This window comes from Anas acuta, chromosome 2 (assembly GCF_963932015.1).
Source record: "Anas acuta chromosome 2, bAnaAcu1.1, whole genome shotgun sequence".
NCBI lineage: Eukaryota > Metazoa > Chordata > Aves > Anseriformes > Anatidae > Anas > Anas acuta.
In genome coordinates this window covers 142,104,843-142,127,189 of record NC_088980.1, presented here as the reverse complement: position 1 = coordinate 142,127,189, position 22,347 = coordinate 142,104,843, and the positions used below count along the sequence as shown (strand labels likewise).

General features: G+C 36.6%; 1 protein-coding gene across 1 annotated transcript in view; it reads left to right on the top strand.

Annotated features, from left to right (window-relative positions):
* Positions 1-22,347, top strand: part of CSMD3 (CUB and Sushi multiple domains 3) — a 668,812-nt gene that overhangs the window by 77,649 nt on the left and 568,816 nt on the right. The window contains 1 exon segment of the mRNA XM_068672527.1: positions 9,471-9,693. Coding sequence (XP_068528628.1) covers positions 9,471-9,693 — 223 coding nt within the window.

Genomic DNA, 22,347 nt, shown 5'->3' with positions numbered 1-22,347 from the left:
ACTGGTAAATTACAGAGAAACTTTATTTATTTATTTATTTTTCATGCTGGGATAGAGTGATTGAGGTTTGTCTGTTACTTTCAAGGGAGGAAGGAAAGGAAGTAATCCTGATAATCATACCATTAAAAATGTATTCCTTTTTGCCTTTTCTGCAAATGCTCAGAGTTAAAATCTAGCTTTTAAATAGCCAGACAGAGAGAAAAAAAAAAAAATCTTGATGGTGATTACTATATATGGGGATTTTCCCACTCTATTCTGCCTTTGTGAGGCCCCACATAGAATACTGCATCCAGGTCTAGGGCCCCCATCACAAGAAGGATGTTGGCCTGTTAGAGCAGGTCCAGAGAAGGACCACAAAGTTGATTAGAGGGCTGGAGTATCTCTGCTATGAAGAAAGTCTGAGATGTTCAGCCTGGTGAAGAGAAGGCTCCAGGGAGAACTTATTAAAGCTTTTTGGTACTTAAAGAAGGTTTATTAAAAAGATGGAACATGACTTAATTAGACAAGGGATAATGGTTTTAAAATAAAAGGGGAGATTTAGATTAGATATTAGGAGGAAATTCTACACTGAGGGAAGTGAGGCACTGGAACAGGTTGCCCAGAGAAGCTGTGGATGCCCCTGTCCCTGGAGGTGTTCAAGGCCAGGTTGGATGAGGCCCTGGGCAACCTGATGTAGTGGGTGTCATCCCTGTTTATGGCAGGGGAATTGGAACTAGGTGATCTTTAATGTCTCTTCCAATATAAGCCATTCTATGATTCTATGTTTCTATGATTATTTCATTCTTTGATTGATTTTTATCTCACTTTGTATAGCAAAATCATCTGGGATGGATGAATCATTTAATATGTCCTTCCTTGCCTCTCTCCAAGTTTCACTGTCAAGGATGGCTGCCCAGTGAATCTCCTCATCAACCTAAGTTTAAAACCTAGTTATTCTCATAAAATCCCAAAGTTTTATCGTAATATGTTGGGCTCCTCTGGACATCTGGCTACCTCTGCAACAAAGGAGTTTGTCTCTGGAACTGTACCAGAATAAAACTTTACAGTAATAGCAGTACCTCTTGTGGCTGTGGGGCCATAATCTGAAATAACTCCTGATCATCCTGCTTGTCTCTGTAATATTTTAACAGCTATCTCTGTTAAATATTCTAAAAAATGAGGTTAACTCAAGAGCTATCAATGCCAGAAATTCAAAAGCATTTGTATTGTTCCTGTTATAAAGTAGAACTACCATCAGTTTTATCATCATTCCTAGGAAAATTCCCATGACTAGGAAGCGTTTTCCAGTGAATAGATATGTAAACTTTATTTGTTTTTCTTTCTACCCAATTATTTGTTTTATTTAGTACCACATATTTTAGAGTCAAGCCTTCCATGATAGCTTTATATATATATATATTATATCATATATTTTATATTATATATTACATTATATTGTATTTTATTTATTTATTTATACATACTGAAATATTTGGTAGGAATTAGCATAATATAAACAATAGTAGCAATAGTAAAGTTATTGATTTAGTGATGTAAATTGACATCTCATTTTAGAATCTTGCAAACTGAGATATTTTTAGCTTAGGGATATGGTTTAGTGGGGACTGTTAGTGTTAGGTTAGAGGTTGGACTCGATGATCTTGAGGTCTCTTCCTACCTAGAAATTCTGTGATATCTCAATGACTAAAGATACTTTGTAACTTTTTTTTGATCTTTCCTCAGTCTGTACTGACTCAATTGACTACTGAAATTTATATTCTGGGTTATGATTAAAAAACATTTATGACAGAAATACATAGTAAAGATTTTTAAATTTTCACCTATTGCAAATTCACAAATGCACAGAGAGAGTTTTTCAAAATTTGAAAGTAGGCAGAACTGACTATATCTGAAAAGTTAACTCTGCATTTAGACACAGAAATGCTTTGAAAAAAAAATAAAAATCTGTACATTTTTGGATGAGAAGAAGGAATTTTAATTTATTAAAAGACTGCTTCGCTCTAAAACTACTTTTTTAGAAAGTTTGTGTGACAGAATTCATTTATGCTTTTAAAAAAGATCTGTGCTAGTTCTTGAGGAAATCATATTGCAACATATATTACTTTTAGAGGTGGGCTGTTCTTCTAAGGATTTTTGCTAACTGAATTTAGTTTGGTCCATAATGCAGATCCAAGATTTTAATGTTACAAGTAGCATGAAAATTGTTATTTTGGTTTCTGAGCATTTTAAGTTTATTTTAAAAGTATAATACTAAATGTATCTCAGTTTCTTCAGAAGTGAATTTTGTTATAACCTGTTTTTAAAGTGGGTATTTGCTTATATTCAAAGACTTAGAATATCTTGTGCAACTGCTTTCTTTTGTTTATTTAATAATTCCGATATTTACAAATTTCTTACTATTGCTAATTAATTATTCTGTTGTAGACAATTTATTTTATTCTTTATTTTTTACACACAAGATTTTTTCAAGCTTTACTATCTATTTATAGTCCAGATGCCCACAGGCTTGCACTTTGCGGAAAATCTTTTTTTCTATCAATATCTAAATTTAGTAGGAAATAAATGCAATAGCAATGAAGCTTGAAAAGCAATATGTTGCATGGATTCAACTAAATGATAAACTACTTCAGAACTTTTAAGTTGACCTTCTATTGCAATGGTTGTATCTTGACAGTCTTTCATGCTGTTCACATGAAAAGGACTGACAACTTTTACCAGCACATTTTAATGAAAAGATATCTTTTTCTAAGATATGTTACTCTTCAAGTAGTCAGTTTATATGAATTAGAAATTGTTATACCTAAAATAACAGAAATGCTCCAAAATGGTGTTAGCAGTCCATATTATTCTGGAAGTCATGCCATTTTGTCTTGTTAAGTGATGGTTCTAAACTAACATTAAAAATATTCTGACTTAATTATGAAGATAACATTTTCTGAGATCACACGTTAAAAAAAAAAAAAAAAAAAGCAACGAATTAAATACACTACATAATCTTTAGATGTGTTTAGCTTTGGAAAAAAAAAAAAAAAAAAAGTAAGAGTGTAAGGGAATACTAATTAAATAAAATTATTTCAAAAGCTTGTCTTTACTGTGAAATCTCTGTTTATGTCTTTTCCATGAATTAAATGTTCCATGTAATCAAAAATGAAACCTGTATGAATTTATTTCCAGGCATGACTTTGATAAGGTGTCCTCTTTAGGTATGCCAGGAAGCTGAGTCCTGGATCAATTTCTGCTTGCATGATGGATACTTTTGACTTTTCAAGTTTAAGAATTACAGGGAGAGTGAATAGAAGGAGAAAAAGAGCAGAGGGTCAGAGTACTGATGAAGGTATTTTCCACGATTAGTTCTTCTAAAATGAAGAAGTCATTGCTCCGAATGTATATCCTTAGACCCAGGAGAGAGAAGAAGGCTATAAAAATACCATTGAGACAGGAAATATATTATTTGGATCCAAATTCTTAAACAAACAAACACCTTTAGTGTTCATCTGCAATCTCCCCAAACAAGAAATCTGATTCCCCTGCAGTTTGGCAGCAGTAAGCAGGTGTGAGGTGCCATTAAATATGGCAGATTTTCAATCCCAGGGAGGATTTTTAATTCACTCTGATGGGATTTCAAATGTCTGCTCTTGTTTTTATGTTTAGTGCAATTGCCCAGATGTTTGTTACATCTGAGAGATTACCCTTCTTTGGCTGCATGAGCAAGAAGGCAGTTACTTTGAAACAGCAGAACTCCTGTATAAAAGGCATCAGAGTTATTACATGAGGAACTAGAAAGAAGTATTGAAATATCCTCAAAAAGAAAATTAATTTCATACTGGGGAGAAAATCTTCAGTGTGTATCAGCTGCCTTGCTGAAGACAGACTTTCATCCTACAGCACTGGAAGCAATGTTTTTAAAATAGAAACACAAGGTTACCTCCTGTAAAGGAGTTATGAACAAACCAATGTATCTCAGTGCCTAAGGGCAGGGAAAAATCTTGTGTTTTCTCAGGGAAGTGACCATCTTCATCTGTTGGATGATTTATAGGGTGGTAGATAGGCTGAGACAAGTAGAGGACTTAGAGAAGTTTCTGAACCTGTTTCAGAAAAGATGCCTGTAACACAGATAAGAAATTAGTCTTTGAAGGAAAAACAGTACTTCCACAAAGTTCTTCAAATGCAGTGATAACTGTTTGACAGTGATAGCTTATTTTTTGGCTGGTATTTTGTACCAGTTTCACTGAGTTGGTTATAAGCCAACACTATGAAATGACTGAAAAAGTCATTTTGTCTCTTTGTTATAAGCATTTGCTTATGCAAGGGCAAGACAACCTATTTTATACAATTATCTGCAAAGGAGTATAGCTATCTCTTCTTACAGCCTTAAAATGATGTAAATCATATAGAAAGAGTCTTAAAAGCAGCTTCTACTGAACACTTTCTGTTATCTATATATTGGCAGCATTTACATTGAGCTGTGCAGAGAACAAGCCTTCAATTACCTCACTTGTGAAAGCAAATGTCTTTTAAAATAAATAGAAATGAAATGGCAATTTGGTTAACTTAGGAAGTCCTAAATTTCTTGTAATTCATAAAAGCTAGTTTTCAGATGCACTGTAATGTTGATCTTACATTGTGTACTTTAAAAACATAAGATTTTTGTGCTCTTTATCAGGCTTTGTTAGAAATGTCTGGAATTTCTTTAGATTGAGGGAAACAGTATAAAACCAAGGAAATAAGAAAAAAATATATGTACGCCTTCCACACCTAAAATGGAGGAAAATGAAACTGAGAAAATACTGGGGGTTATAGCAGTCTGCTGAGAATGGACACTAATGAGTGTCCTTAGAATAAAAGTCATCCATTCTCTGAAAGTGCTGTAGAGAAAGTATGAAAACAGCAGGACATTTGAGGGAGGTAGAGAAGAAAGTGAAGTGCAGGAAGAAACAAAATCTAGAATATTAAAGAAAGGAAATTAATGTTTGTATTTATGTGGAAAAAATGACAGGCAAAGTGAATGGAAAAAGGAAAAAACATCATTGACATTTTAAAAAACGGTAGAAAGGAAAACCTGGGGAACTACAGACCAGTGAGTCTGTGCCTGGAAAGATTCTGGGACAGATCCTTCTGAAAGCAACATCAAGGCACAAGCAAGACAAGGAGCTGGTCTAAGACAGACAGCATGGCCTTACTGAGGGCATATTTTGCCTGTCCAAAATGATTGGCTTTCAATGTTGGAATGACTCCATCAGATGATAAGGGATGACCAACCAATGTCATCTGCCTGGAATTCTGTAAGGCCTTTGACACAGTTCCACACAACATCTTGGTCTTTGAAGAGGTGAACTTTGATTTGAAAGGTGAACTGTTTGGTGTATAAGGATTTGGCTGGGTGGCCACGGCCAGAGAGAGGTGGATAAAAGTTGTATGTCCAGGAGGAGGTTGGTGATGAGTGGTGCCCCTCAGGGATGTATCTTGGGAACAGTGCTATTTAAGGTCTTTATCAGCAACATAAACAATGGGATCAAGTGCACCCTCAGAAAGTTTGCACATGACACCAAGTGGAGTGGTGCAGTTGATACTGCAGAAGGAAGGGATGCCATCCAAAAGAACCTGGACAAGCTTGAGAAGAGAGCCAATGGGAACCTAATGAGGTTCAACAATTCGAGGTGCAAGGTGCTGCACCTGACCTGGGGCAATCTCAGACATGAGTACAGACTGGGAGAAAAACTCATTGAAAGCAGCCCTGCATGGAAGGACTTGGGGGTTCTGATGGACAAAAAGCTCAACATGAGCTAGCAGTGCATGCTTGCAGCCCAGAAAACCAACTGCATCCTGGGCTGCATCAAAAGAACCAGCAGGTCAAGGGAGGTGATGTCCCTCTCTACTCTGCCCTTGTGAGGCCCCCCTTGGAATACTGCATTGAGGTCTAGGACCCCCAGCACAAGAAGGATGTTGACCTGTTAGAATGGGTCCACGAGAGGACCACAAAGTTTGCTCAGTTAGGATAAGAGGGGAATGGTTTAAAACTAAAAGATGGGAGATTTATATTAGATATTAGGAGGAAATTCTTAACTCAGAGGGTGGTGAAGCAATAGGTTGCCCAGAGAAGTTGTGGATGAAGGTGTCCAAGGCCAGGTTGGAAAAGGCCCTGGGCAACTTCATCTAGTGGGTGGCATCCCTGCCTATGGCAGGGGGGTTGGAATTAAGTGGACCTTATCTTTATGGTCCCTTCCATTCCAAGCCATTCTATGATTCTATGATACTTGCCTTGGTAGAAATAAATGAAAATTGAATACTTACATGAGGTAAAAACTGATGTTACTGATGTTTATTGTGACTCCACCATCACCCAAAGCATGATTGAAATCAGGTGATGTTTTATGATTTCAATAAATATTTACCCCCATAAGACAGGCGAGAATTAAATAACTGAATTTTAACATCTTGTAAGAAACAGTACATTGGAAACTTTGAATCAAGAGGGCTTTATCAATGGTGTTGTGCATCTTCACACTTAACTCAATAAGTATTTTTCTTTTCTATAGCAACTTCAATCTTTTCAAAATTCTTTATCTCGTGCTTTGAATCAATCCTTCCCTTTAATGAAAAACACGTTTGCAAGTAAATCATGTTCTAAATGTTAGCTATGAAATCCAGATGAAAATGATCACAGTATGCATTAGCAGTTATTTCAGCATGAAATTTGCCTTTGCATTTGTTTTGAAAGTAGAGATTAAAGTGTATGTTATATGGATTCTTTTGCCATGTTTTTTATTTGTTTCTTTGTTTATTTGTTTGTTTTACTGGCAAAAAGAACAGACCTATCAAAATCAAATTTCATTGCTTTTCCCCTTTTGGATTTGAATACATATCTTCTGATACACGCATAGCTCTGTTACATTCTACTAGTCATCACTGAAAAATGTCCAAGTTTTTCATCTTGGTATGTATGAATAATTTTCTTTTGTTATAATTTGGATAAGCAACATAAGCAGCAAATGGAAGTTTTATATCTTATGGAAGTTTTATATCTTATGGAATTATCTTATGCATTATTTCATACGTATGTGTGGATAGGAATAATTATTGGTTTCATTAAGATATTCCTTAGTAGAAAGCATATAACCTTGCAGAGCACTTTATTATTATTATTTTTTTTTTTCTCTGTCATTTTTCTGTATAGACACTGTTCTTTTCATGGAAAAAATATGATTTTTTTTGGTCACAGAAAATCTGTATTTGAGTTTTTTGTTATAGCTCACATTGAATGAACACAGTAACATATGTGTAATTGGTATCCCACATTAGACACGGCAGCAGTGACACAGGTTTGGAATTATGGAACTGCATTATAACATTGAGCTAAAGTTCACATTGTGTTTTCCATATTTGGTCTGGAGAGATGGACAGAAATTATCAGCACACACTATATAATTTTCAAGTGTCTCTCTCTCTAAGGTTTATCTTAGATTATTTTGAAGTAGACCTCAGCAAGAGATTTATTAAAAAAATAATAATAAAATAAATTAAGGAAAAAAAAAAAAAAGAGAGAGAGAGAGAATATATTAAAGATATGAACAGACCATTAGCTATTTTAAATGTTTTATTCCAGTGACTGTGTTTGGGGGAAGGTGCTAGAGTTCTATGATGAGGGTCATATAATAAGTTTAATTTTGTAAAGGGACTCGTGCACAAACCGTATTCCAAAAGATTTTTAAAGTGCTAAACAAAACAACTGAGCCTAAATAATAAATAATAACACATAAAGAACTAAAACAGTATATGAGGGAGAGATTCAGAAAGAGATAAATAAATAAAACAGACTACTAGCAATGAAAATAACAAATGAGTCATAATAGGTACTGACATGAAAATGAATTCTCTAAGCTAATTTGCAGAAGAAGGTAAAATTTGTTATGCATGTCAGATGAGGCAAACAAAGCCCTAATTACTCTCTAAGAGGACCTTCCATTCCCTCTGTCCTACATATCTATGATATATTGCCTGTAAAATAATAATCATACTGTATAAAAGTAATCTTTTCTTACTTTTGGAGATAAATACGAAAAAGCTAAGATTTAAAAAATAAATAAAATTATACATGTTCCTCTTCTATTATCAAAAAAAAAAAAAACAACCTACTTTACAGTGTTACAATACAAAGTGTATAATCTTAAGAGATTTCTACTTCACACTTCAGAATAAGGATCTCTGCACATTTAAATGTTCAACATGAAGACATGCTTGTGAATGTGTCATAATGAAGATGATTTAATGAGCTCAAATATATACGTAAAAAAATGACATCTTGTTTGTATTTTGTTATGAAAAGCATATCATCTTTCTCTGAAAAAGCATGCCGAGCAGCTGCCTCTCTCAATGAAATTCTCCTCTTAGTGGAAGACGCTTGCTCTGAATGCACTTAGGGAAGAGAAGTTTCTGGAGCACAAAAGGCAAAGCAGGAAAAATAATTTAATTTTTTAAGGGATCAAAGAGCAGAAAGCCTGGAGAAAGCAATTAGGAACTGCTATAACTGAAACTTAGAGCAAAAGAAAAACATGTCCTGCCAGGATACAGAGAGGGATTTTTTTAATAATTGTTATTGATTTCTCATTTTTCCTAAACAAATGTTTTTCTCTGAAGAAGAAGAAGAAGAAGAAGAAGAAGAAGAAGAAGAAGAAGAAGAAGAAGAAGAAGAAGAAGAAGAAGAATTTTCACATTTTTTTAACAATAGTCCTACATTTTTTATGTGGAGGCTATTTCAGGAATTTGGGGATAGTCACATTGAAGAGGATCCATGGCAGATCCGTCTTTTTGATCCACTTGGTCATCAACATACAAGCTGTTCATCTTACTAATGTATTTATATATATTAAAGCTTAATAAGTTCTTTCTGGTTTTACAAATACACAGTGGAGTTGTTTTTACATGAGATAACATAGGGATGTAACAGATGACTATTTCATCTTGATCTTTTAAGCATACAGTTTAAACAACCGAATTATTGTTTATAAAAAGCTTTCTCATAATAGCCTTCCAGCCTCTTCCAGTCCCAAAATCTGGGGAGGAGCAGCAAAAGGATTATGGATATAATCTGTAGCAGAACTGTACCAGAAGAATAGGACTCATTAACTGCTATGGAGTTCCTCTTGTTTTTTACAAAAAAAAAAAAAAATGAATTTATGCAAATAGTTTTTCTCATAGATGAGCAAATATGTTTCACATCCGTATATATTTATTTGCGAAGATGCTACCATGTCTTTATATAAACAGTATGGAAAACACATTTGTATGGGTGGTTTTGAATTAAGTGGCCATGATTTATATTAAACCATGGACTTTACCTTCTTAAGCCAGAGCTTGGTGAGAAGTATTTTGATAAAAGTGAAATTGTGAATTGAAATGGCATTTTGTTGAAGCTTGATATTAAAACAAAACAAAACCCATTTTGCTAACTTCTGTTTCCTTGCTTGTTTTAGGATTTATTTATACCTGCGGTGGAACTTTAAAAGGACTGAATGGAACTATAGAAAGCCCTGGCTTCCCATATGGATATCCAAATGGTGCAAATTGTACATGGGTTATAATAGCAGAGGAAAGAAACAGGATACAGATTGTCTTTCAGTCTTTTGCTCTTGAAGAAGAATACGATTATTTGTCATTATATGATGGGCATCCTCATCCTGCAAACTTTAGGACAAGGTAAATAATAAACATTATTAAAATGTAACATCTATTCGTATGTTAAAAATATCTGAGAAAATAGTTAAAACTAATGCCTTTATATTACTAATTATTTGTTATTTAGATTTTAAGGTACAACTTTTCTTTAATCAATTAAAAATGATTTTAAGTGTATATTATGTGTTTTAATTACATTTAAAATAAGTGTTAAAAACATTAGCCCTCATAAAATCTCTTGTCTCAATAATGCAATGAATTAAGAAACATACATGTATGAATGAACATAAAGTGATGATGAAATGGTGTGTCTCAGGGCGCATGACCGCCCTGAGTTGTAGAACTTTTGTATTTTTTTCAATAGGAGGCTTTCAAGAGGGATTTGAAAAACAAAATGTCTTTTAAATAGAAAATATATATTTGTTATTGTTTATAAGAAACTTCTAAGATGAGGGGATCTCAACAGTGAAAAGAATATTTGAAAAATCAAGAGCTTGATGGGTCACAGTCTAACAGTGACTAACAGTCCCGCACCTGTACACTACAATGATGATGTAACAAATTACTAGAGGAGAATTAGAACTGTAAAATTCTTTGACTCATGTCTGTGTAGGTTGCAAATTCTGTATGTCAAATGAATAACACCTAGCAGATATGGGGAAACGTATTTGTAATGAAGGTTGTTTTCTTCGTATTTCTATATTTCTCTTTGTACTTCCTGTTTCATGAGTGTTTGTGTGCAATTCTAATACCAGCTGCAGGAAAGAGGGTACCCATAACTTTGAGAGTTGTCTTCCACAAGAAGAAGACAGAAGTACATGTTGTTTTCCTCCTTAATGCCCACTCCTCAAAAAATAGTTTACATGGATATTTGATTTCATGTAGGAGTCCAAAAAGTAAGACCCTCATTGTCAGTCAGGACTTCCACTGGTGAATATACTGTAAACTGTAATCTCAGGGAACACATGAACAACATTCTGTACAATTGCAATAGAATAATTAATAATGAATATTACGAATTACAGTTCTTACTCAGTTATAGTCTTAATGAACATCAGAGAAAACAGGTGAAGAAAGCTAGAAGGATGTGAGGAAGAGGAAAGTAATACCTTGTAATTTGTATAACTTGTTCAAACCACAAAGAAGGTATTTGTGTGGCTGCATATGTGCATACTTCTATGTACACCTATCTGTACAAACATATATATATAAATATCTATCTCCATATATTTATATATGTATTCAGGATTCCTTTTACATTAAACTTAGCCTTCAAATCTGAAGTTTTAGGATGCTTTTATTTTTTTATATTTTGATATATTGAAAGCAAAGTCAAGGAAGTCTGGCATGCTCAAAGTTTTGGTATTGTGTACTTAGAATGCCACTACAGTATGGCAGGGAAATAGATAAGAATTCTGTAGAAGTCAGTTGAATAAATCAGCACTTAAAAAGGAAAATGCAATTAAGTTTCCATACAAGTCTTGAAATAGATTTTTTCACAAGACTTGCGAGATTTTGCCTGTGTGTGGGTGCAGGGAAAAAAAAATAGTATACATTTGTGTGAGACTGGAGTATTGGGTTTTAATTTAAGAAAGTAATAGTGAAATTATGTAAGCTCTATTAGATCTTTCATGGTGATGTTTATTTTCTCAGATTACTGTAGGAAGTAGTAAGGTAATGTTTCATGAACTTTTCTTTTTGCAAAAGTTATTTACTTAAGTAGAGTTTTACTGGTATACAGATTCTTGTGGAAAGTTTCTTGACATGACAGTCGATTTTGTTTTATTACCTAGTGACGTTCATAAAAATTTAATCAATTCACCATCACCTTAAAGACTAAAATATTCTCAGGGGATTATACACATCTATTTGCAAAGTACATAACAAGACAGCTAAAAAATGATCTCAGACATTGGTTTCTACTACATTTTGTTCATTGAAAATGGTTTCTGTATGACATAAAGAAATTTCCCAGCTGGGATGTTTGTGAAACTCATGACCTCTGACTCCATCCTCATCCAGCTTTGTATATCCTTTAATTTTCTCCTCAAAATTGAATCTTGTTGAATTTTGCAGTTATTGACTGTCTTCAGAAATTGCTTAACAGCGTTATGTAGTTTAGATGGCACTTAATGACAGCTAAACCATCCACTAATGGAAGAGAAGCATATCAGATAAGGCCATTAAAGAAAGTGTACAGTCAATATTATACTTTCATGTATTATTTTATTGTATATGCTTGATCAAACATATTTAATGTGCTAGATACCTCAAACGATAAATACAGAAAATCTAGAATAAAGCTGTGAAGACAAATATATATATATTTCTATAAATCATATTTCTGTAGCATCCACAAAAAAAAAAAAAAAAAATCTATTAGCAGAAAAAAATATTACTATTTGCTTTCAGCAAATTTCATTCCTGTTATTCTACTTGTAGCATGTCACTATTTTTATTCTTGTCTTCCCTGTGCATCTTTGTGACACTTCTGTGTACTGTATCTTTCATGTTGATACATTTAGTTAAAAAAGAAAAAAAAAAAAAGAAAAAAAAAAAGGCAGGGTTTGTTTTTATGTGATTGATTTAAAATTGCCACTTTGAATGCATCTTCTTTTGGAAATTAGCTAATAGTTCTGACTTCTATTCTGAGTGAAAGTGTTGTATTTTCAGGTAGAAGTCCTGTTCCATTTTTATAAATGTTCTGCCTTTCAAAAAGTTTTTGTATGTTACTAGATGCTTTCAAACAAGTTTTTTGAAGATGCATATCAATAACATTTTTAAAAAAATTTTGGGTGCTCAGCTTGAGAAACAAGCACTTATGATAAGAAATTTCACTTTTAAGTTAAATAAATGGAAATTATGTTTTGAACTGATAAAACATCACATAAACCACCAGTTTTGAAAAAGCCAGATGGAGTCATCTAATGATACCCCTTGCATATTATGAAAACAAATTTTAGTAAAACTTGTAAATAATTCACTGTAGTAGCTAGTGCCATATATCAAGGATTACCAGAAACAGGATTGCTTCTTGAAGGGTAAAAGCTGGGTGTCAAGGTTGACCACATACAGGCTGTGCTCTCAGCAGGGCTCAATCCTGCAAGTGCAGACCTGGGAACTGGTAACAGGGTCCTGGGAACTAGTCACAGGAGTAACAGTCCCTGACATTACAAGTGATGAACCAGGTCTAGGGTCCCTCCAACAATCTCATCTGGGAGTAAAAAACTCATACATGAGGCAGGGACAGGGACAGAGCTAGGTAGGAGCACCTCCCTAAGAACCTGCCTCACTGAGGCATTGTCTGGACAGCCCAGGGTGAGCTGTAACAGTCTCAGGACCCTTGTGCAAAAGTGAGTGTGAATCCCAACTGAGGCTGGTCATGGCAAGGAGGGTCTGTTGGGTTCCTCGAGATCCTGATACCATATACAAAAATCTGGGACAAAGCTATTAAATAATTACCTTCACAGAAACATTTAGATATTGTATAAAGTATGGGATTAACGGTATGATTTTTTCATTGAGTACTCTTCATATCAGTCCTTGAATACTCATATGTAAACAGCAAGTAATTTTAAAACATGCAATTAGTGGCAGTGATACAATGTATTTGTAGGTGACTGAGAGAATGTCAACCTCAGTTCTGACGTTTCTTAGTAACTGTTTTACGTTACAACCTATGTAATTTTTGTATGTTTAGTTTTTAAGAAATTCCAGAGCATAACATCTAATGTACTATCAGGAAATGTCCTTTTTTTTTTTTTTTTTTTTTTTTTTGTGTGTGTGTGTGTGTTGTTTTGTTTTTGTTTTCCTTAAAATATAATTAATATAATTTATTGATCTAATTAGTTACCCCAATTTGTAGTGTGATATTGGAAATAGTTTTAAATAATTGAACAACAATTTGCGATTATCTACCCAAACTTTGTTCACAGCTCCAGGTAAATGTATTTCCCAAAATTACCAGTACGTAACCAGTTAATTGATTTAATTTTTAAATATTCATAATGAAATTAACATTGCATTGAATTCAATGAAACAAATTCAGATCTATTTTAAGCAGAGAAAAAATGTAGCATACCTGCTACAATTATATTGGAATTGGTGTTTTTATTGGAAATGTGTTTTTAATTTGTTTCCTTTGTTTCTCACTGCTCTAGCTTGTAAGTAGTAAGTCAAGTGATCTCCCTGTCCTTATCTCAATCCTTGATCCCTTTCCATTGTATTTTCTTCCCCTTTCCCTTTGAGGAGGGCAAGTGAGAGAGCAGTTGTGGTGGAGCTCAGCTGCCCAGCTGGGTAAAACCACAATAATGAGGTTCTAGATTAAATCTGTCAGAAACAAAATCTCTTTGGTTATTCAGTTATTAAGCCTTTAAGACATATGTCAGAGTAGAATATTTGAAATTATTCAGGGTTTATTCCCAAATAATCTTGACTACTGAAAATGTGCAAAGCTTCCTTTTTCACTTTTTTTCCTTTTTCTGTTTAAGCATTTGGGGCTGTTGATGTAAAATAATAGCTATTGACAGGGAGACAGTGGACATTTACTGAATCTCAAAAAGCTTCCTTTATCAGAGGCATCTCTCATAAAGATTTCCTTCCATCAGAGGCAACCACAGCTCTTTGTTGTTTTTCCACTCAACTTATTTTTATTATGCTCTAAATACAGGCACTTTTTTTTTTCTCTCATCACTGTTCTCTTTATGTCCAAATTATTAACCAGAGCAGAAACCATGAGTTGATTAGGATTAAATTAAGGATTCAGCATTTTGGAAACACCTTCAAACCACTGATAACTGAGTCATTGATTTTTCTTTCGGTTGAGCCACTATTCTCTAACTTTCTCCACTATTTGCATGGAAAGAGAAAACAACAAAGGAAGAAAAGAATTTCACTTTGGAATTTAGTGACCAATGAACAAAACCAAATAGGATGACAGTCTCCTTTTACAAAGAAAGAGAAAATAAAACAGTGTAAGTTCCAATCAAAGATCAATGAGGAGGTAAGGAAATAAGGAAAAAAGATCAAAGACCAGTGTAGACTGAGGGAGGGAATAATAGCAATTAAAAACAGGGAACAAAGGCACCATGAAACAGCAAGCAATGAGGAAAATGATGAGATAGATAAGGTGATTGAATCTAAGTAAGAAAAATTACACTATGTGAACAAAAAATAAATAAAGCAAAAGTGTAAACCAAAAATATGTATATTCTTAGAAACTGCCTGGACATACGGCAATGAACACAATAAGGCTTGCAGATAAAAGAAAAAAGATAATTGAAACAAATGTAGCAGAATGTAATGATAAATAGACATTTGGGATTTTAGCTCTGAGATATGGGTGTTGAGCAGGCAAGACATTTAAATGGAGATTTGTCTTGCAATCTGAAAGGACTGCTTCATGAAGAAAATGCATTGAAGCAATAAAATGTTTGGCATTGTGATTATAAACACAAAGCTAAGAAAATCTCAGCTCACACCAAATAAGTTGTATTATTGGACATATTTTGGTATGATGTTAAATTTCCAGATACTCATTGAAAGTGAAAGGCAAAAAAAAGTAATTAAAACTGATATAAGAAAGTGCTTGTTCAGAAAAGGCAAATATGGCCTCTTGAACTTCTGCTTACATTACTACAAAGAGGCCAAAATTTTAACAAGTTTGGAAAAAATGGATTAGATATTCACTTAGCTAGAAGGATGTCCAAGGTTAAATGGTAAAGATCAAATGAAAACGAAAATAAAATTTTGTAGCCATTATTTAAGATGTAGTTAATTTTATTCCAAACTGAACTTAGGAAGAGACTTCTCCACTGCTGAACTTGAAAGGGATATCTTTCTCTGAAGTAACTGGTATGGTCAGTTTCACACACACACACAGAATCACACAGAATCATCTAAGTTGGAAGAGATCTCAAGATCATCGAGTCCAACCTCTGACCTAACACTAAACAGTCCTCTAATAAAACATATCTCTAAGCTCTACATCTAAATGTGTTTTGAAGACCTCCAGGGATGGTCACTCCACCACTTCCCTGGGCAGCCCATTCCAACACCTAACAACCCTTTCAGTAAAGAAATTTTTCCTAATATCCAACCTAAACCTCACCTGGTGCAACTTTAGCCCATTTCCCCTCATCCCGTCACCAGGCACATGGGAGAATAAACCAATCCACACCTCGCTACAGCCTCCTTTAATATACCTATAGAGAGCAACAAGGTTGCCCCTGGGCCTCCTCTTCCCCAGGAGGAACAATTCCAGCTCCCTCAGCCACTCCTTGTAGGACTTGTTCTCCAGACCCCTCACCAGCTTCATTGCCCTTCTCTGGACTCAGTCGAGCACCTCGATGTCCTTCTTGTAGCGAGGGGCCCAAAACTGAACACAGGACTCAAAGTGCAGCCTCACCAGAGGGGACAATCACTTCCCTAGCCCTGCTGGTCACACTGTTTCTTATACAAGCCAGAATGCTGTTGGCCTTCTTGGCCACCTGAGCACACTGCTGGCTCATATTCAGCCGACTATCAACCAGTACTCCCAGGTCCTTCTCTGCCAGGCAGCTTTCCAACCACTCATCTCCCCGTCTGTAGCACTACATGGGGTTGTTGTGGCCAAGGTGCAGGACCCGGCACTTGGCCTTGTTGAACTTCATACAGTTGGTCTCAGCCAATCTGTCCAGCCTATCTATCTCCTGCAGAGCCTTCCTACCCTCGAGCAGATCAACACACACACCTAACTTGGTATCATCAGCAAACTTACTAAGGGTGCACTCAATCCCTTCATCCAGATCATCGATGAAGATATTAAAGAGGACTGGCCCCAGTACTGAGTGCTGGGGGATGCCACTAGTGACCAGCCTCCAGCTGGATTTGACTCCATTCACCACAATTCTCTGGGCCCAGCTATTTAGCCAGTTTTTAACCCAACAAAGCATATGCCAGTCCAAGCAATGAGCAGCCAGTTTCTTGAGGAGAATGTGGGGAATGGCGTCAAAGGCCTTACTGAAGTCAAGGTAGACCACATCCACAGCCTTTCCCTCATCCACCCAACATGTCACTTTATCACAGAAAGAGATCAGGTTCATCAAGTAGGACCTGCCTTTCATAAACCCATGCTGACTGGGCCTGATCGCCTGGTTGCCCTGCAAGTGCCATGTGATGACACTCAAGATAATCTGCTCCGTGAGCAGTTTGAATACTTTGAAATAGCTGATGGATATTGCACTACCTTGCTTACTTAACCTTTTGTGTAATGGAAGAAAAACCTCCTTTATAGCCTCTGAGATCTATTAACATTTTTGGAAAGGCTGATAACCGGTGTTTTACAAATAAAGAATTCAAATAACAGGAGATGAATGTGATCATCTTGAAAAACTACCTTTGCTAAATATTATTCATTTTGTTTTGCTTTGCTAATTGTTTTATTGGACATGAAAAAGTCTAGGAAGCAAAGTTGATTATTGTTGAGACCACTTAATTTATGACATTATGCCACAGCATACCAATCTGTGATCATTATTTTTCCACCTGTTTCCAGCTATGTAAGCAGAAAGAAGTGTAGTTCACAATAACCATCTTGTCCCAGAAAGCTATAGTGTATAGGAAAAAGTCATTGTATTGCAGTGGTGTATTACTATTTGACTTGCTTACATGGAGAAAATTCAGCTTATATTTCTGTAGTTGAAATTATCAATATCTCATACATCAAAAAGTTGATAATTGATCCAGAATGTACCTAGACCAGCTACGTAATAAACATATATGTTATTATAAATTATTACTCCGGTCTCTGAATGCTTAGTTCCTATATGAACAGTCTATCTCTATTTTTGAAGAAAGTCATGTTCATTCTATTTTAACTGATATTCCTGCAGAAAGCCAAAACAAACAAACAAACAAACAAAAACAAACAAAAAAAAACACATATGAATTGGTGTGCAAATGCGTGCATGTGTGTGTGTACACTATACGTATACACTATATGTACACTAATTTGAATTAAGTAATGTTTGGAGAAGGCTTAAACTGGAGAACATTCCTCTGTCTCTCTAATATTTGTCTTTAGTAGTGAAACTGATAGCTTATTACTGAAAAGCAGCTACTACAAATTAGATTACATTATACACTATATGCATGGATTATGTTACACAGTTTGAAATGAACATTTTATCATACAAATTATTCATGTAAATATAAATTGTTATATTTTATTTTACTTAAGTACAGTTTAATATCAACAGTATACTAGTGTCCTGGTTTCAGCTGGGATAGAGTTATTTTTCTTCCTAGTAGCTGGGATAGTGTTGTGTTTCAGATTTTGGAACAGAATAAGGCCAATATAATCATAAACTCCCATGTGCCTGGTGACAGAACGAGGGGGAATGGGCTAACGTTTCACCAGGGGAGGTTTAGGTTGGTTATTAGGAAGAACCAACTAAAACCAACTTCAGTAAAGAAAAATTTCCTTACTGAAAGGGTTGTTAGGCGTTGGAATGGGCTGCCCAGGGAAGTGGTTGACCTCCATCCCTGGAGGTCTTTAAAAGATGTTTAGATGTTGAACTTAGCGATATGGTTTAGTGGAGGACTTGTTAGTGTTAGGTCAGAGGTTGGACTCGATGATCTTGAGATCTCTTCCGATGGAGACAATTCTGTGATTCTGTGATTCATAAAATGATTTGGGTAGGAAGAGATCTTAATTATCATACAATTCCAACTCTTATGCCTTGGGCAGGGACACCTCTTACTAGATCAGGTTGCTCAACCACACTGTTTTAGTTGTTGCTGAACAGTGCTTGCACTAAGTCAAGGACTTTTCAATTTCTCCCACTGCCTTGCCTGTGAGGCAGCAAGACCAGGTCAATTGCCCCAAACTGGCCAAAGCAATATTCCATACCATATCACATCATGCTGAACAATAACATTGGAGAGAGTTGGCCTGGGGGAGGGGCTGCTGGTGCTATAGGGATAGGATGGGCATTGGTTGGTGGGTGGTGAGCAATTGCATTGTTCATTACTTGCTTTGTATAATTCTCCTCTATTATTGTTACTATTATTATTTTTACTGTTATTATTTTCCCTTCGTGTTCCTATTCTATTGTTTTTATCTCAACCCATAAATTTTACCTTTTTTTTCTGATACTCTCCCCTGTTCCACTGTGGGGAAGGGGGAGGTAAGCAAACAGCTGCGTGGTGCTTAGCTGCCTGCTGAGTTAAACCACAACAATACTTTTGGCACTCAGCTTGGGACACAAAATGTTGAGATAGTGATGGATCTGACCACAACAAGTTAAAATAACATTTGTTATAAACACTGTATTAGTTTAAAGCTGCTGGTTTCAATGTTGATTTCTGTGTGTGTATGTTTGTTTGTTCCTGCAGTCATTTTATGTTGTACCTTACTTGCTCTCTGCTCCCTGTAATGTTGATCACCCCTGGGGGCTGAATTAAGGTTACCCTTTTGCTGTATCATGTAATACTGGCTTAAGACATAATAAAATTGCAGGTCATGAAACTAATCAGGTATTTGTACTCAGCATTGTCATCATCTTTGCTCTTTGGGAACCATCTTTCCAAAGCTATTAATAATTACACTCTCTTTTTCTCCAATCTTTTTCAACCAGTCAATGGGGCCCACTTTCCCTTACTCCTTCACATACTCTTTCTGTTTCACCTCCTACTTCTTCTCAAGGTTAATTACAACATGTGTTGGGAATTTTGGATATGCTTGGGATGTTCTAACCAGCATGTTCCTATTGCCAAATCTCCTGAATGTGCTTCAGGTTTTAAGGCTAAAAAACTCTTTAAGAATACCGATGAGAGATCCTGCCCTAGGGCTGGATAGTTATGAGTAGCAGGGTGCAGGGGATAGTATGAACAGGCACCTAAGACAGTCAACACCTCCAGTGTTTTGGAATTTCACCCCTGAAAAAGTTCAGAATCCTGAAAAAAAAAATGGGGAAAAAAATGTTGTCATCCTGGCAATTGCAGAGAGACAACAATCACTGCAATGTGCTGGGGCCTGGCCCATGCTTACTGAATGCTATTCAACATTATTCAGCACCCCAAAGGGGAAAAGAATGTCTCTAGATCTGACAGCAAAACAACAGGTACTGAGGCCACTCCAACCCCTGCAACAGGCTCTACAGCTGCTCTGAGGCTACTGCAGCCTTGCAACAGGCATTGCAGCTGAACCAGAGAAACAACCCATACCAATATCAGTCATTTCTGATCACCCTCATACATGAGAAGAAACGATGGGTGTGAAAATCAGCTCATTTAATAAGGGAAGAAACTCCTACAAAGAAGGGGAATGAGGAAGAATTTGATAAAAGAAGACTACTCAAAGCAGGACCATCACAAGAACAGAAAAGAAAAAGGGAGAACTCATAAATGAGGCAGTAACCACCTGATTCCTATCCCTGGGTGACCTGTGAGATATGCAAAAAGATTTCTTCCATTATCCAGGCAAGCACATTGTCACCTGGCAGTTCCAATTCTGGGATAATGGGGGCCAGTAGAATGGAACTAGAGAGCAAAGAAGCCAAGCAGCTGGGATCCCTCTCCAGGGAAGGGAGCATTGACAAAGTGATAGGAAAAGGGCCACAAGCCCTCAGCCTCAAGAGGTTACTCCTGTTAAGTATGAAGGAATTTTAAGTTAAAAACTGGCTGGATAGCCAGGCTCAAAGAGTTGTGATAAATAAAGTTAAACCCAGCTGGAGGCCGGTCACTAGTGGAGTCCCCCAGGACTCAGTACTAGGTCCAGTTCTCTTTAACATCTTTATCAGTGATCTGGATGAGGTTAATAAGAGCACACTCAGTAAGTCTGCAGACGACACCAAGTTAGGTGCATGTGTTGATCTGCTTGAGGGTAAGAAGGCAGCAGTGTGCTCAGGTGGACAAGGCCAACAGCATCTTGGCTTGTACAAAAAACAGTGTGGCCAGCAGGACTAGGGAAATGATTGGCTCTCTTTACTTGGCTCTGGTGAGGCCACCCCTTGAGTACTGTGTTCAGTTTTGGGCCCCTCACTACAGAAAGGACATCGCAGTGCTTGAGCAGGTCCAGAGAAGGGCAATGAAGCTGGTGATCTGTCTGGAGAACAAGTCTTACGAAGAGCAACTGAGGGAGCTGGAATTGTTCCTCCTGGAGAAGAGGAGGCTCGGGTGACCTTGTAACTCTCTATAGATGCCTTAAAGGAAGCTGTGGCAGGGTGGGGGTTGGTCTATTCTCCTACATGTCTGGTGATAGGATACAGGGGAATGGGCTAAAGTTGCACCAGGAGAGGTTTAGGTTGGTTGTTAGGGAGAACTTTTTACTGAAAGGGTTGTTAGGCGTTGGAATGGGCTGCCCAGGGAAGTGGTTGAGTGACCATCCCTGGAGGTCTTCAAAACACATTTAGATGTAGAGCTTAGAGATATGTTTTATTAGAGGACTGGTTAGTGTCAGGTCAGAGGTTGGACTCGGTGATCTTGGCGGTCTTCCAACCTAGATGATTCCATGCAGTTCTGTGTGAAAGGCATCCCTTTGAGGAAGATGTTGTATGTCACTCAGACAAGTGGACCACCATAGAGAGAGGTACCAGTACCTGAGGAAAATAGCCTGGAGGTGATTTATGATGATCTGGACAATGGACAATTACCAAATATTCAGATAAAGTCAAGTGCACATAACCCATGTGGTGGAAGTTTTTATGGAACACACCATCAATGACTTATGTTAAGTCATTGACAGTAATGACCTGTAAAGATGGAGAGGGACAAACAGTGGATGAATTCTGGCCAACTCCAAAAATATGAAGAAAGTCTCTCTTCCTTCCTACAGGCCTGCATCTGGCTGTGAAGAATCTGTCCTGGTAGTTCCATCAATTCAGAGGATACATTCTACTTTGCATCTCTACAGTCCACTGTCTCAGCTATTAGAAATAAGCATTCCTCTTCTCAAGAGACCGGATATAGTGTATACAGACCATGTGCCACCCTGTGATTTCACATGTGAGAGCATGGAGAGGAAATGAGGAAGTGGGATGGAAAATCTACCTCAATCATAGAAACATGGGTACATGAGTTGCAAGGAAAAACAATCAAAAAAGTGTGTTCTTCCAGGAAAATTGCAGCTCCAGTTTTGAGCGGGCAGTTCCCCAGAGTAAAAGGGTTGATCTTACTTCTGACTTTAATAAAGGGACTTCTGACTTGCATTTGCAAGAAGAGAGTAATGAATATAATGACCAGAACTAAAGGGGCCCTACCTCCAGCCAGGTGCAGGAAAGGGATAACTGTTTATGGGACTGTGTGGATTCAATGTCTTGGTACATCAGACACTCAGGAGTATATGGCTCTAGTGGACACTGTTACACAGTGTATCCTAATGCCATCAGTCTATAGAGGGACAAAATCCTGAAGTATCAAGAGGATCCCAACAGCTAACTGTATTGGAGGCTGACATGATCCTGACTGGGAATGAATGGCAAAAGGACCCCATTGTAACTGGCCTGGAGGCTCCACGCATCCTTGGCATAGACTACCTCAAGGACACAAAGGGTACTGTTGTACTTCTGGTACAGCTGCCTTGGAGACAGAGGAAATTAAGCAGCTGCCTACCTTGCCCCACCTTTCAGAGGACCCTTCTATTGTGGGATTGCTGAGCATTGAAGAATAGTAGGTGATGATCTCTACTACAGTAGT